The sequence below is a fragment of the Paramisgurnus dabryanus genome, chromosome 7 (assembly GCF_030506205.2).
Source record: "Paramisgurnus dabryanus chromosome 7, PD_genome_1.1, whole genome shotgun sequence".
NCBI lineage: Eukaryota > Metazoa > Chordata > Actinopteri > Cypriniformes > Cobitidae > Paramisgurnus > Paramisgurnus dabryanus.
The window spans coordinates 20221777-20235461 of NC_133343.1; the positions used below are offsets into that span (position 1 = coordinate 20221777).

Below are 13685 nucleotides of genomic sequence, written 5' to 3' on the forward strand. Positions count from 1 at the left end.
ATATATATTTAGCTGTAGGCTACCTTGTTAATCTTTTTCATAAGGGTAAATATAGCACCCTGCGTTCTCAGTGCACCTCCTTGTGGCTTATAACTGTTGTCATAAGATATCCAGGGCTCGCAAAATCTCTAGCCCGAGGTCCCGGGGCTATTACGAATTCTTGTCGGGCTAAGTTAACGTTACCAAAATGTGTCTCTGCCCTGCCATCGGGTATAGCGAGGTAAAAAATATTTGAATGTTTTCGCATTCTCTCAGATTTAGTTAGGAAATTATATTGTATGTAATTCGGCGTCGTCTGTCAGTCATTACTATCCTCACGTAACAAGTGAAACTGTCAGTAAGTAAAAGTATAATTAAACCCATTACTTTTCTCGTGTTCGCGTCATATGCACAGGCTCCTCTGCACGCGCTTCTCCCAGCTGTGCTCTTCACGCGCTTAAGTTATTTCGTTTTACCTCAGCCCTATCAAAATAGCTACAACGTCAATCACGTTTTCCGCCATTTACCTCAACAACTCTCCGCGCAGAGATTCGGGCCATTAGACTGTATTAATATTAACGGTCTATGATCTTCGTCTTTGGTGTTTTACGGCAGCTCGCATCCAGTTTGTTGCATGATTAGGACTTCATGAAGGCTTACAATGTATTGTTTTTTGCCCGCCCACTTGAAATCAAAACGTGATTGGTCGATTTGCCCGTCACTCTCCACACCAAACCAATGAATGAGCCAGATAACCGGGCCTTAATAGAGACAGACGATTCTGATTGGATTAGATGTTTTCATGACATGAACCTGACAGTAAACTTAACGTTAGAACATAGATGAGAGAAAATATATTACATGTATTGTATTAAATTGAATTAAATAGAAATTTAAAAATGTAAAAACATATTTTTATTGAATATTATTTATTTGTATTATTATAATAAAAAATCTTTTTATTAATTTTTTTAGGCCTTCTCTGAAGGCGTAGAAGGCCCTGAAGGTTCCCCACTGGTGGATATATAAACTATAAATAAGGCTAACTCTATGTACTTGGAGTAATTATGTGAACATGCCTTCTCATATATATGACATGGGTTTGGGAGGGGACAAACCTCCACCCTGCAGGAAATACTATCTACCACTTGCACTATTTAAAGCAGAGTATATAGCAGCCCTTCTATTTAGAAAGCATAGTCAGTCCCCACCCAGACCTGGCTAGGGTCACTGCCATGACTGACTCAGCCAATCACATCAGACACGGGTAAAGCCATGGACAAATTGAAAATGGGTGACAATTGTAATGTAAAAATGGACATCTTGTTAAAAATGTACTGTAATATGGTGGACATTCAGACAGTATTGTATGCTTTTGAGCTAAGAAAAGCACCATCACCTGCTCTGCATCTTGAAGACATGATGGTACGTGAGGTATCATTAGGTTAAAAATGTCAACATTTTGCCAGGTTATTTTTTGCTAAATATTTTAGTATCTCAAATTATCAAATTTTAGGCTAAATACAAACAGCTTACATTCCTGTTCAATGATCTATGCCAAATTATGATGTTTGGACAGTCTGGGGACAAGTGTTATAATGGGAACACAATAATAAGAGGAACCAACCATCTTCCTGCCACAAATAATTAAAGGAAAGAAAGAAAAAAAAACGACATTTAAAAGCAATTTCCAACAGTCAACCCCAGTCTTTTGCAATATAACATATTCATCAAAGCAGAGTATATTGTATGCCGTACATCCATAGTAACCCCCCTAACTAATTCATCATCAATAGTTTTTTACTATTTATTTAGGGGACATGTAAACTCAAACATGATTTTTGACTTTCTGGGAGGCATCATTATCAAAACACACATTGTGGATTACCTTCCTATTTTACACCTTAAGGTAATCCACAAATAGCTAACCCAGCTAAGCCTTTGCCAGTCACACTAAGAGATTCACTTCTTGCTTTTTGAAGCCAGCCACAGTGAATATATTACTTTTTACTGCTACGTTGTTACTTAATACTTAAGCTCTGTCACACACAACCACACACCCACACAATATAACACACCAGATTATAAAACACAATAGATGACAGTGACACACCCACAGTGGGACGTGCTACAGTATTGTACATCATACATATAAGTATATATATTCACATACATACTACAAAAACAAAATACGCTGAATTTGTTAGATTTGATCCAGTGTGCACACCAAAAATGACATCAACTGTTAATGCATAGGGTCATGAAACGTTGATTGGAAGCCTGTGAAATTGATACTGAGTTTATCTGATCCAGTGGTATAAATAAATGATACATTCGTCTCAGACCAACAGTTACATAAAAACCTCCGTCACACATGTGAAACAAACCATCCCCCGTTTCTCCATCCAAAACACAGCTGACAGCGGCGTTCACATGAACACACACACACAGAATCACACATCACATGAACACATCCCTTTTAAAAGGCCTTGAGTAGACACATCATTAAAAATGAGTGCTGCGTTATAGTATAATGTACGTGTGTGCATGTGTAAATATATGTGTGTGAAGAAAATTCTGAGAGGGCCAGCTGGACACACATAAGCCGTAACAGCAAAATCCAAATAATCCTTCACAAAGACAAGCAATCTAAAGGGGGGTTGAGACAAAAGCACAAAGAAAAACAAACAAAAAAATGGCTGCTGTTTGACATCCGAATACATATTCGTGCTTATGCATGAATGTACAGTATGGGATCATTTCACATGGAGAGGGAGCATCAACGTCTAAATTGAGAAGAATATACCGTATGCAAGTTACCGGAACGTCAAGCCACTCAAAATAGCCGGCCAGCTTATGGCATTTAAAGCCAGCACATGTCGGGCCGTACACGCAATGACAAGGAGACTAATAAGATAAAAATAGACCAAGCCCTCACCTTCCATCATGATTGCAGATTTGCATTCCTCTATCTCCAAGGAGCCTGAAATGGGAGGAGGGGAAAACAGAAGCCCCTGGTTACCAGATGGAGGGATGTAATAAAACACAGCACGCGTCCAGCTTCCGATGCCCTCTGGTTTCAAGTCCCTGTGTCCCTTTGTATAGAGAGGGCTGTCAGATGATTACCGTTCCATGTTTAGGCCATGGATGTTGCTGCTAGCCACTGCGGCTGTGCTCTACACGATCACCAAAGGATGCTCAAAAGGGGGCAAGAAAAAGCAGAGCGGAGAGGCAGAAGGGAAAGAGAGAGAGAGGGTGCTGCTAGGAGGGAGGGAGGCTTTGCTGAGGTCATCGCTCAACTCAGCCAATCCCACGGGCACTGCTGCACGTCACATGGCAAGCGGTTCATCGCTTCTGTCAGCGTCCTCGCTGGGAACTCATATACGCAAAAAACACACATATACACACACAGCTTACCTTGTTATGGTGCAGCATGCAGCTCCTGCCAGAACAGAAAGGAAGTGGATTAATAGTGTGTTGGTTGCCAGAGTAGCCAACTATTTCATGTATATTGTGACAGATATGCTAATTCTTAAATGGATTGGCAATAGTCTGTCTTCTCACTCAAGGCTCAGCTGCTAATGTTCTGCCTCATTCCCTGTATTTCTCCCTCTCTCTCTGATAAATCAATCAATCTGACATCACATGTGACAGAAACAGTAGCTGCCTCAGAGAGGGTGGAGCTAACATTCAATACAGAGAAGTGACAGGGGAGGAGGGGTGAGGCCATGTATGTGTGTGCATGTGAGGGATGGCAATTTATTTTATATGAGGAGATGAGTCCTCTCCGTTGAATTACTGATCAAAAGACCAAAAGGGGTTGGGCGGACTGACAATAAGCTTTCTATTTCACAAAAGCATCAGTTGGACTTTAGACAAAACCATAACACTGGCTAATGATTATTTGAGGAACATATAGTATATTCATAAGATAGTTATATTCTCAGAAAAAGCACAAAACATTTTATCACATATCTATTTATGAGGACAATAAAAATGTGCAATTAAACCATAATCCTTTATGCATTACATATAAATAACAATTTTTCTTTTTTCAGATGTGTGTATTCTGTGATTATTATTACTTTGAACCCATCTCTATTCTCACTGTAAGTCACGATTACATCTAAGCCACAAGATGCCGTTTCATTCTAAAGCTTCTGTTCAACAAAGTCATGCTTATGTCCATGTGAGGATCTCTCTCTCCCTATTATCTCAGTTTTCCTCCAAATGTCTCTAGCGCCCTCTGTCTGTAGTCATCTGTTCATCTAAACACAGTCAATAAACGTCAAACTACTTCCAGTACACTCAGTCTTTACACAAAATGACATTTAGGGCCATAACCATTATGGACAATGGACCATAATCAGATTATTGTTGGAGCAGCATGGGATTTTCAATAGACAATTCATATTTAGTTCACCACACCCTCAATCCTAATTATTTGATTTCATCCTACAGCTGACCAATAGTAACCTATCTGACCTACCACAAAAAACAAACAACCAAGGATTCCCTCACAAAAACTCCCTCCTATACACTGAAATAAACTGACTTTCTTACTATTATTTTTGTCTTTTCAGTACAAATACCTAAAAAAATTTCAATCAAGATGTTTTTTCTTGATGAGCAAAATTACATTAGAAAATAAGTCTAGTTTTGAGACAAAATGTTTCAAATATAAGTGAAACTGTGGATAAAACAATAAAAAAAATCTGCCAATGGATTGAGCAAAATTAATTGAATTAAGTGTTTAAGTAAAAAGTTCAAGATTCACTTAAATTTGATATCTTTTGTCTGAAAAATAGACTTATTTTCTTAGGTTATTTTGCTCATCAAGAAAAAGCATCTTGACTGGAGAATTTTTAGATATTTAGATATTTGAGCTTAAAACAAAACAAAAATACTACGCCCAATTTCCCCCGACGGCGTAAAGGCTGCAGATCCGCTGCGGAACAGCGGCGGAGTCAAACAGTTTTTTCATTCAAGTCTATGTGTGTATTTCCACTGACTGTGTTCCGAATCCGTCACAGCTCCAGCCATCCGCAGCCCTCCGGCACAAATACGCAGAGCTTCTATTTTGGCCCGATGCCGGACAGCTCTGCAGGGCGGAGCCATGACTTTATCTAAAATGTCTAAAAATGTCTAATTACTTAATGTCTAAAAACTAGACTTATTTTCCGAGGTCATTTTGCTTATGACTAAAATACATCTTGATTTAAAAATGTTTAGATATTTGTACTAAAAACAAGACAAAAATACTAGAAAGTCATTTTTTGCAGTGTAAAATATGTGCGTGTCTGTGTTTTTGATGTGCTCTTATACAGTATTGGGTGGTTTCCCAGACTGGGCTTAAAGGAACCGCATGTAGAATTTTGTGGTCAAAACTGGTACTGCAATCACAAAACGTGTGGCTAAAACTGGTACTGCAATCTCACAACTGGGGGCCAATACACAAAATGACAACATAAACATCAGTTGAGGGCTGCAACTGCACTTTTTAAATGACAATATCCTGGCGGGACCACTGTTGTCTGTGATATAAGTATTTGAAATTACAATGATTTCTTAATGTCTAGTGACATATCAGGGCCATTTTAGGATTAATTGATATACATTTCTTACATACTGTTCCTTTAAGCCTAGCCCAAGCCTTACTTAAATGTTAATGTTGTCGAAAACAACTTGCTTTGACATATCTTAAAACATATCAGTGCGACTGTTGTGTCTCAAGATGCACACCAGTAATGTTTATTTATAAATCACGCATTTAAAAATGACTTGAATATTTCAATTTAACTAAGGCCCAGTCCTGGCTTAAACTAATCCCTGTCCGGGAAACTGCCCCTATGTGTTTGTATTTGACTAACATTGAACTGTAAGTTCACTGCACAGCTATAGTAATTTTTCCCTGTACTCTGGTTTGTCACAATTTTATTCACCATTAGAGTGACAAGGAAATGACTGTTTGGTTGTACTTTAACAGTAGGAGACAGCATAATTGTTATATATTTTATATACAAATTCCCCATTAATGAGTAAAAAGTACACTAAACTAAACAATATGAATTAAAACATCCAGAAAAATTCAAAATGCTATGGCTTTGTTTAAATACTTAATGTGAAATACAAAACAGGCGACTGTAATAGGGCTTGAACTCTACAATGCTACACACAAAGAGGACATTCAAAACTAAACTGTAAATGTATAAGAGGAGATGAGGGCATAGTGAAGTTCTTCTGAATTCGTCTTGTACTGCATAACAAATACCATTTACCACCAACTACTTCTGTCAACATCCTCCCAAACCCATTCGGGAACAAAATATTTGTCAGGGAATATTTGTGGGAAGGAGTCAAACATGGTGGTGGAAAAATACAAGGATAGAAAAAGGATTGACATCAAATACCAAGAAAGTTTAGGTTAACTTAAAGAGTTTGGTTCCAAAACGCAATAAATCCTTTTTGACTAATTTGGGTAAAAATGTGTTTTCTGTACCAAGAAAGTGACAACATGAAAACCACTATTTTCTGTTACAAACTTGCACATAGCATCTTTAGGTTATAATAACATTAAAAATTTAAATCAATAATTTGATTTTCAAAGATTTATTATAAAAACTGATTTTTTTTTTCAAAATGCTATAACTCTATTGAATCAATATATAAATGTGCATTCATCTTTGCCATGTTATATTCATTTAGTTGACTAGTGGTATATACTAATTTAAAAAATAAACATTAATGACATTAATCAAAACACTTATTTTGTCATTTTAAGAACACTGTCATTGCTGCTGTCATCCTTGGGACGTCGTCGCTAAACTTTTTTGACAGCGATCAGCAGTAAAATGTTTTGGTCCTGCTCGATATTCGCTGACGTAAGAGTAAAATAATGGAAAGTTTTTATAAGATCCCCTGGGGTCATTGTGTTAACATGACAGAAGCTTGATGCTGTCATTTGAGAACAAGCAACAGCCGGCATTTTTACTTTGCCCTAGTGCCTCTCACGTAAATTATTCGATTTTGATGGCGTACGTTTCTTCCCCGCCACAGAAAACCACCACAGGTTTATCGATGCCATTAAAATTACTATTTTGTTTTTGTTTGTTTGTTGATCACAAAGTATCCATTATAGTTTACATTGTGTGGAATAGTGCACTATGATTGGTTAAGCGGATTTATTGCATTCTAAAGAGAAGGAGGACTGCCGTTTGTTGCTGTTTGGAAAAAAGGGAGAAAAAATGACAGAATAACACAGCGGATATCGGATTTTGCGTAAAAAGAAGAATTGACTTTTAAATACTGACCTGATACAATACTGATAACAATTTTTTTAATGCCGTTTATCGCGTTTTGTAACCAAACTTTTCATTTGTTTTCACTCTAATAATATAACTGGTAATGAAAAAGTCCTACGTTTAAAAAAATGCAAGACTACTTTACCAAGGTCTCAGATGTTGGGACTCATCTTTGGTCCATCTGCCATCCTGCTATCCTAATTTTGTTATTTTAATTTGCTTCATTTAAAATCGCACAAATACACATACATACAACACAGATAAATGACCTCACCAATGCAATTATGACAAGTATCCAATACGAGGCTCCTGTCATCTGTAACAATCTCCACAAGATGCAGATGACAACTTCTCCTGATACTAAATAAAAAGCAGAAAAGGGTTGTCTGGTGATGAACTGAGTGCTGAAACACCTGAAAGCATATAGACGGCAATCTGAGACAAGAAAGAACAGGGAGAACAGAACATCCCAATTATTTCTTTGTAGATGACAAAGCACACAGTGTTAGCACCTCAACAAATACACACATAAACAGCAACAGACTGTAAAGTACAAAACAGCAGGGGACTTTAAAGCGTTCACGGCAAAAGTTACTGGGATTAAAACAAAAACAAAAAAGAAATGTATTTTAGTCACAATGACTTTTTGGATAAACTTCAGCAGCAATGTATTTGGTGGAACTAGATCTGCCTAAAGTGATGTTAATGTTGCAAAGTATAAAGACTTGCTACTGCTAATACTCGTGACGTAAGCAAGTTCAAGCTCACCACGCCCTTGTTACGATCTCACCACACACTTAGTTCGTCCCCTCTATCTCCGTTGGGATCTGCCCACTTTTCTTGCATTTTTCAAATATTGCAGTGGGTGGAGTCAGGCTCTGTCCAGGGGTTTAGTTACACTTTAATAGAGAGGCGAAGGAAAGGAAAAGATGTGGTAGAAAAAAGTATATAAGCAATGGGGATAACCGCACACTGGAGAGGATTGTGAAACCAAACACATACAAAATTTGTGGACTGCAACTGGAGTCCATGCTTCAAGAACCACTACACATAGACGTATGCAAGACATGGGATTCAGCTGTCGCATTAAGCCACTCTTGAACAACGGACAGTATCAGAAGCGTCTCGCCTGGGCTAAAGACAAAAAGGACTGGTTTGCTGCTGAGTGGTCCAAAGTTATGTTCTCTGATGAAAGTAAATTTTGCATTTCCTTTGGAAATCAGGGTCCCAAAGTCTGGAGGAAGAGAAGAGAGACACACAATCCACGTTGCTTGAGGTCCAGTGTAAAGTTTTCACAGTCAGTGATGGTTTGGGATGCCATGTCTTCTGCTGGTGTTGGTCCATTGTGTTTTCTTATGTCCAAGGTCAACGCAGCCGTATACCAGGAAGTTTTAGAGCACTTCATGCTTCCTGCTGCTGACCAACTTTATGGCGATTCAAATTTCACTTTCCAACAGGAAGTGATGGTTTGGGATGCCATGTGATGGTTTGGGATGCCATGTCTTCTGCTGGTGTTGGTCCATTGTGTTTTCTTATGTCCAAGGTCAACGCAGCCGTATACCAGGAAGTTTTAGAGCACTTCATGCTTCCTGCTGCTGACCAACTTTATGGCGATTCAAATTTCACTTTCCAACAGGACTTGGCACCTGCACACAGTGCTAAAGCTACCAGTACCTGGTTTAAGGACATGGTATCCCTGTTCCTAATTGGCCAGCAAACTCGCCTGACCTTAACCCCATAGAAAATCTATTGGGGTATTGTGAAGAGGAAGATGCAATATGCCAGACCCAACAATGCAGAAGAGCTGAAGGCCACTATCTGAGCAACCTGGGCTCTCATAACACCTGGGCAGTGCCACAGACTGATCGACTCCATACCACGCTGCATTGCTGCAGTAACTCAAACAAAAGGAGCCCAACTAAGTATTGAGTGCTGTACATGCTCATACTTTTCAAGTTCATACTTTTCAGTTGGCCAAGATTTCCAAAAATCCTTTCTTTGTGGTGGTCTTAAGTAATATTCGAAATTTCTGAGATACTGAATTTGGGATTTTCCTTAGTTGTGTCAGTTATAATCATCAAAAGTAAAATAAATAAATATTTGAAATATATCAGTCTGTGTGTAATGAATGAACATAATACAAGTTTCCTTTTTGAATGGAGTTAATTAAATAAATTAACTTTTTGATTATATGACCAGCAGCTGTAAACCATATCTGGGAAACTTTCCTATTGTTTTTTTAAATAAGTAAATAGAGAGGCAGATCCTGCCACCTTCTGTCAGCTGATTGTAACTGCGTTTGAAAAGCAACTTGGGATCATTTAGCTTCTGTGCCCGTTTTGACAGATTCATGAAGTGCCTGTTAATGATATCAGTTATGTAATACAGCTCTTTGGAAACATTAGAGTCACTGTGTGTAAGGGCCATATTTATATCACTTTCCAATGACGTTAAAGAGAGATAATCCCTAGTGTAGAGTTTACAAACTGAATAAGAACTGGACAAGGTCATGTGCTCTTTTAACTTGTTGCATTACAGGAGGGTAAATGTTAAAATAAATAAAGTTTTTAACTGGGCTGCAGGGAGTGTTCAAATATTTTACACAATTCAATTTAAATTTAATTGCACAGGGCGTTTTTTTATAATTTTGCATTGTTGCAAAGCAGCTTTACAGTAAATGCTTATTATTACAGACAATATAGACACACAAAAAAGAAGCAGCTTATGAAATATTTATAAAACAGTTAGATCCAGTCCTTGATTTATCGCAAATAAAACACAACTAGTATGACCCCGGACCCAACGATTATGTGGATCAATGCACAGCACACACAGCAATGTGAACATGCGCCATGGTCTGTAAAAACCCACCTAAAGACATTTTTGTGATTTTCTTATCTTACACAATGTAAAAAACATTCTGTGAAAACATAGTAAGTACTAAATCATTAAAACTAACACAGCAGCTAAGGGATTTTTTCCAGAAGAAGGAAGGTTTTACTTCATTAAAGTTGCATTGATACCTATATTTAAGGGTGATAAAACTTTTATAAAAGTAACAAGGTAATTGAGGCTAGCACTTGCATTGTAGAAAAAAATGACTTATTCCATGATACAGCACAGCCTCGAATTAAATTTATGTAATGCATATCTTTACATCAGAAAAAAATTTTGTTTATTCACTCCATTACATTTTAATGATTTGTTTTCATATTTTTTTAATGAGTTGGAATTTGAACAATAGAGTAAAACACTGCCACCTTGTGCTTTACAGTATTTTATGCACATAGAATAGGGACTATATTTATAGGGACTATATCCACTGTTATTTATACAGTGAATAGCATCACAAAGGCAGAAATAAAAGCATCTAATTGCATTAGATAACAGAACAAATTTGCCTGAATAGAATCTTCGGCTTGAAAACATTTGTTTGGTTTTCAAGCAAAAGGAGTTTAATTCACGTCAATTGTCAGTGCATGGTACATGAAAGCCTTCACTTTTTTGTCATAATAAGGTGCAATGGATTTAAGAAAACTCAACAGATAAAGACAGACACAGCAAAAAATACTGTGACACAAATAAGAGGAATAAGACGGCAAGCCTCTATATTCCCATGTCTCTCCCATGTCTCCCTTATCCCATTCTCTTTTTGTTACGTCTCCCTTTTTATACATCTTTCTCCTCCTCCACGTTTGGTGACCTATTTTCCCACCCAAGTGTTATTTCAGTCTCCAACAGAGGGCAGCCGGGATCTGGGCATCTGTATTTGTGAGCCATCATGTACAACGACACGTGCTGGCAGCCACAAACTTAGTAATAGGCGAGTCTGTGAGCTGGGTGTGCACCTGTTTGGCCATAATTGTGGAGTAAATGGCTGCTTATCTGGTCATCTTTGAAGGGTGTGCACTGTATGTAAACGTGCATTCTGTCACAGTGCTATGAAAAATGGACGCTACAGTGCAAGTGAGTCCAAAACCACCCATAACTGCCCATCTCAGTGTGGGTGTTATTCTTCCTCAACGTATACCCATAGGCGTTGCTACACTTTATTTTAGGGGTCATTTCATCTCAGCCCTCCTTAAAATCGGTTTCTCCTCAAATTTGCCCAAGAGCAACGGATGCAGGAAGTTGTATCATTCTGAGTTCCCCCTTTAAAGTCAATGAAAAACTTTGAAGTCACAAAAGTTCATCTTTCCATCTAGTTAAGTGGTAGACCTGGTTATACTGTAAGCCGGATACTGTTTGTTATGTGCTGCGCTGCACGTCTCTAGCACAGATACTTTCTCTTACCTAAACACTCTCAGTTTTAATGCATATTTTAAATACAGCATTGTTACTTCTATTTACTAACTTTATAAACTATTTCACAATTTTTATTATAAAAACCAATTAAAATTACTTGATATACCTCAGTTGACCTTTTTACTCCATTTTGATTGAACTATGAGATATGAGATGCCACCATACACTTTAAAAGCCTCAAATCCTGTTGGGCACCAAAAAGCCAGGAAGCAATCGGATGAGGGTGTACAAAAGTGCAAAAAGGCCCTTGTTCATCTTCTAAAGGGCATTGCTTGGCAAACGGCACGTAGGCGAAGGAGAGTGGCAGACGGGCACGTCCCTCAATCTGCGCCATCTCTCTGCACCAAGAATGTTGTTTTGGTTTGGGTCACTCCCGTAATCATCGTCGCTCATCGGGTAGGGGAATGCATTACAGAAGCTTGTGAAGTCGTGGGGACTTTCCACACGTGCAGACGTGTCCAACAGTTAGCCTCCTTCTTGGGTTCATGAGAGGCTATGACCTCATAAATGGGTTAAGGTCTCGGTGCAAGTTATTCTGAATAAGCACTGTCTGTAAATGCTTTGTTGAGATATGGCACCCATCACGTTCTAGATTTGCAGATATCAATGTCTTTGTTAAGCCTGGTCTACCATTTACCTCAAAAACAAACAGATAAAGCTATATTACTCTCAGATTTATTCATTATATATTTATTTAACTAAAATGAGTATCTACGAAGGCCAGTACCAGTTTAACTTAAAAAGTGACAAACAAATAAGTTGTTTGTTCAAGTAAATGTTTTTAGTTTTAAGATGGTTAGTGGTGCAAAGCGATTTTTGCGTTACAAAAAATGGATACTGTCATTAAATAAATAGTACTATGTTAACATGAAAAACTCAAAATTAAACTGGCTGTTGTTTTTCAAATGATGTGTTCATGACCAAAAGGTCATGTGTTTACAGCCCCTGAGAACACAGCTGAGGATGGGACTGTGGAAAAGTTTAGCACTAATTTGAATTCACTAGAGAGGATCTCAGTTTAGGACCTTTAATAGCCCGCTGTCATTACACTCTGTGTGTGTGTGTGTGTGTGTGTGTGCGTGTTTGTATATATTTAGTTTTACTCACAGGCTAGTTAGATGGGACCTTAGGCCTAAATAAACAAGGCAGTAAATGTACTTCTGTAAATGTCCCCCTCCCCTGATCTCATTTCCCGCATCTCTCTCACCTTCCGAGATAGCTTAAAGCGACGCTGTATGCTGCCCATAAACCAAGTACACTAACTGTAATGGCTAAAATACATGCTTTTATGGTCTATGGAAAACAAATATGGTCAGAAAAATTATTTTACAGTGTATTACATTTTTTTACAGTCAGTCAGTGCTTAATTTTGAGATTAAAAAAGCATGATAATATAATATCTGGATACCATGCCATGTATACCATACATCTTGTATAGCATTCTAATGTCTTCAAAGGTTTCCCTTTTCATTTCTATGTTCCTTTATTAACTCTTTCCTTTTTGAGTTTTCTCATCAATGAAGCGAAAACATTTCCCTGCCAATGATGCTTTCCTGACGAGGTTTTACTGTAATTTGTACTTCTGCTATTATCCACTAGACCCAATTTATAAAAAACTGAAGCAAAAACATTTTAAACTCTGTGTATGTTTTGATCATCGTTCTAAATCTGATATCTAACAAAATAGGCTTTATGCCCAGCTGCACTACTTCCTGAACTTCAGCCAGCTCCTTGTTTCCTGTCTGCCATTATTGGACAAACTGATTAATCTAGGTGTGCCTGACCTCAGTAGTCACAACAACAATAATCAGACACACCTGGATTAATCAGTTTGTCCAATAATGGCAGACAGAAAACAAGGAGCTGGCTGAAGTTCAGGAAGTAGTGCTGCTGGGCATAAACCCTATTCCTTTATAAAAATGCTATTATTTTAGCTTTCTGCTCAAAATTTGGTATTTTTGAAGAAACCTACCCATATTTAGGCAACAATTTACTTCCTGGGATTGGTGATGTAGACAAAAACGACATTAAAATAATTCCTCCAGTTTCGGACTCACAGCCTGTAGGTTAACTCCTGTTAGCACTGCGCGCAAATCTTTC

At 37.9% G+C, this 13685-nt stretch overlaps 1 protein-coding gene across 4 annotated transcripts in view; it reads right to left on the bottom strand.

The window, feature by feature from the left end:
* sgip1a (SH3GL interacting endocytic adaptor 1a) overlaps positions 1-13685 on the bottom strand; it is a 106452-nt gene that overhangs the window by 86752 nt on the left and 6015 nt on the right. Inside the window, exons 3-5 of one of the 4 annotated variants that reach the window (XM_073815149.1) lie at positions 7555-7693; positions 3397-3421; positions 2918-2962 (exon numbers count right to left, since the gene is read on the bottom strand). In XM_073815149.1, the coding sequence (XP_073671250.1) occupies positions 2918-2927 (10 nt within the window). In that variant the 5' untranslated portion in view covers positions 2928-2962; positions 3397-3421; positions 7555-7693. Of the gene's footprint in view, positions 1-2917; positions 3422-3543; positions 4522-7554; positions 7694-13685 lie in introns of those variants that run through there. The other 3 variants (XM_073815147.1, XM_065239988.2, XM_073815148.1) reach the window with 3 other exon arrangements.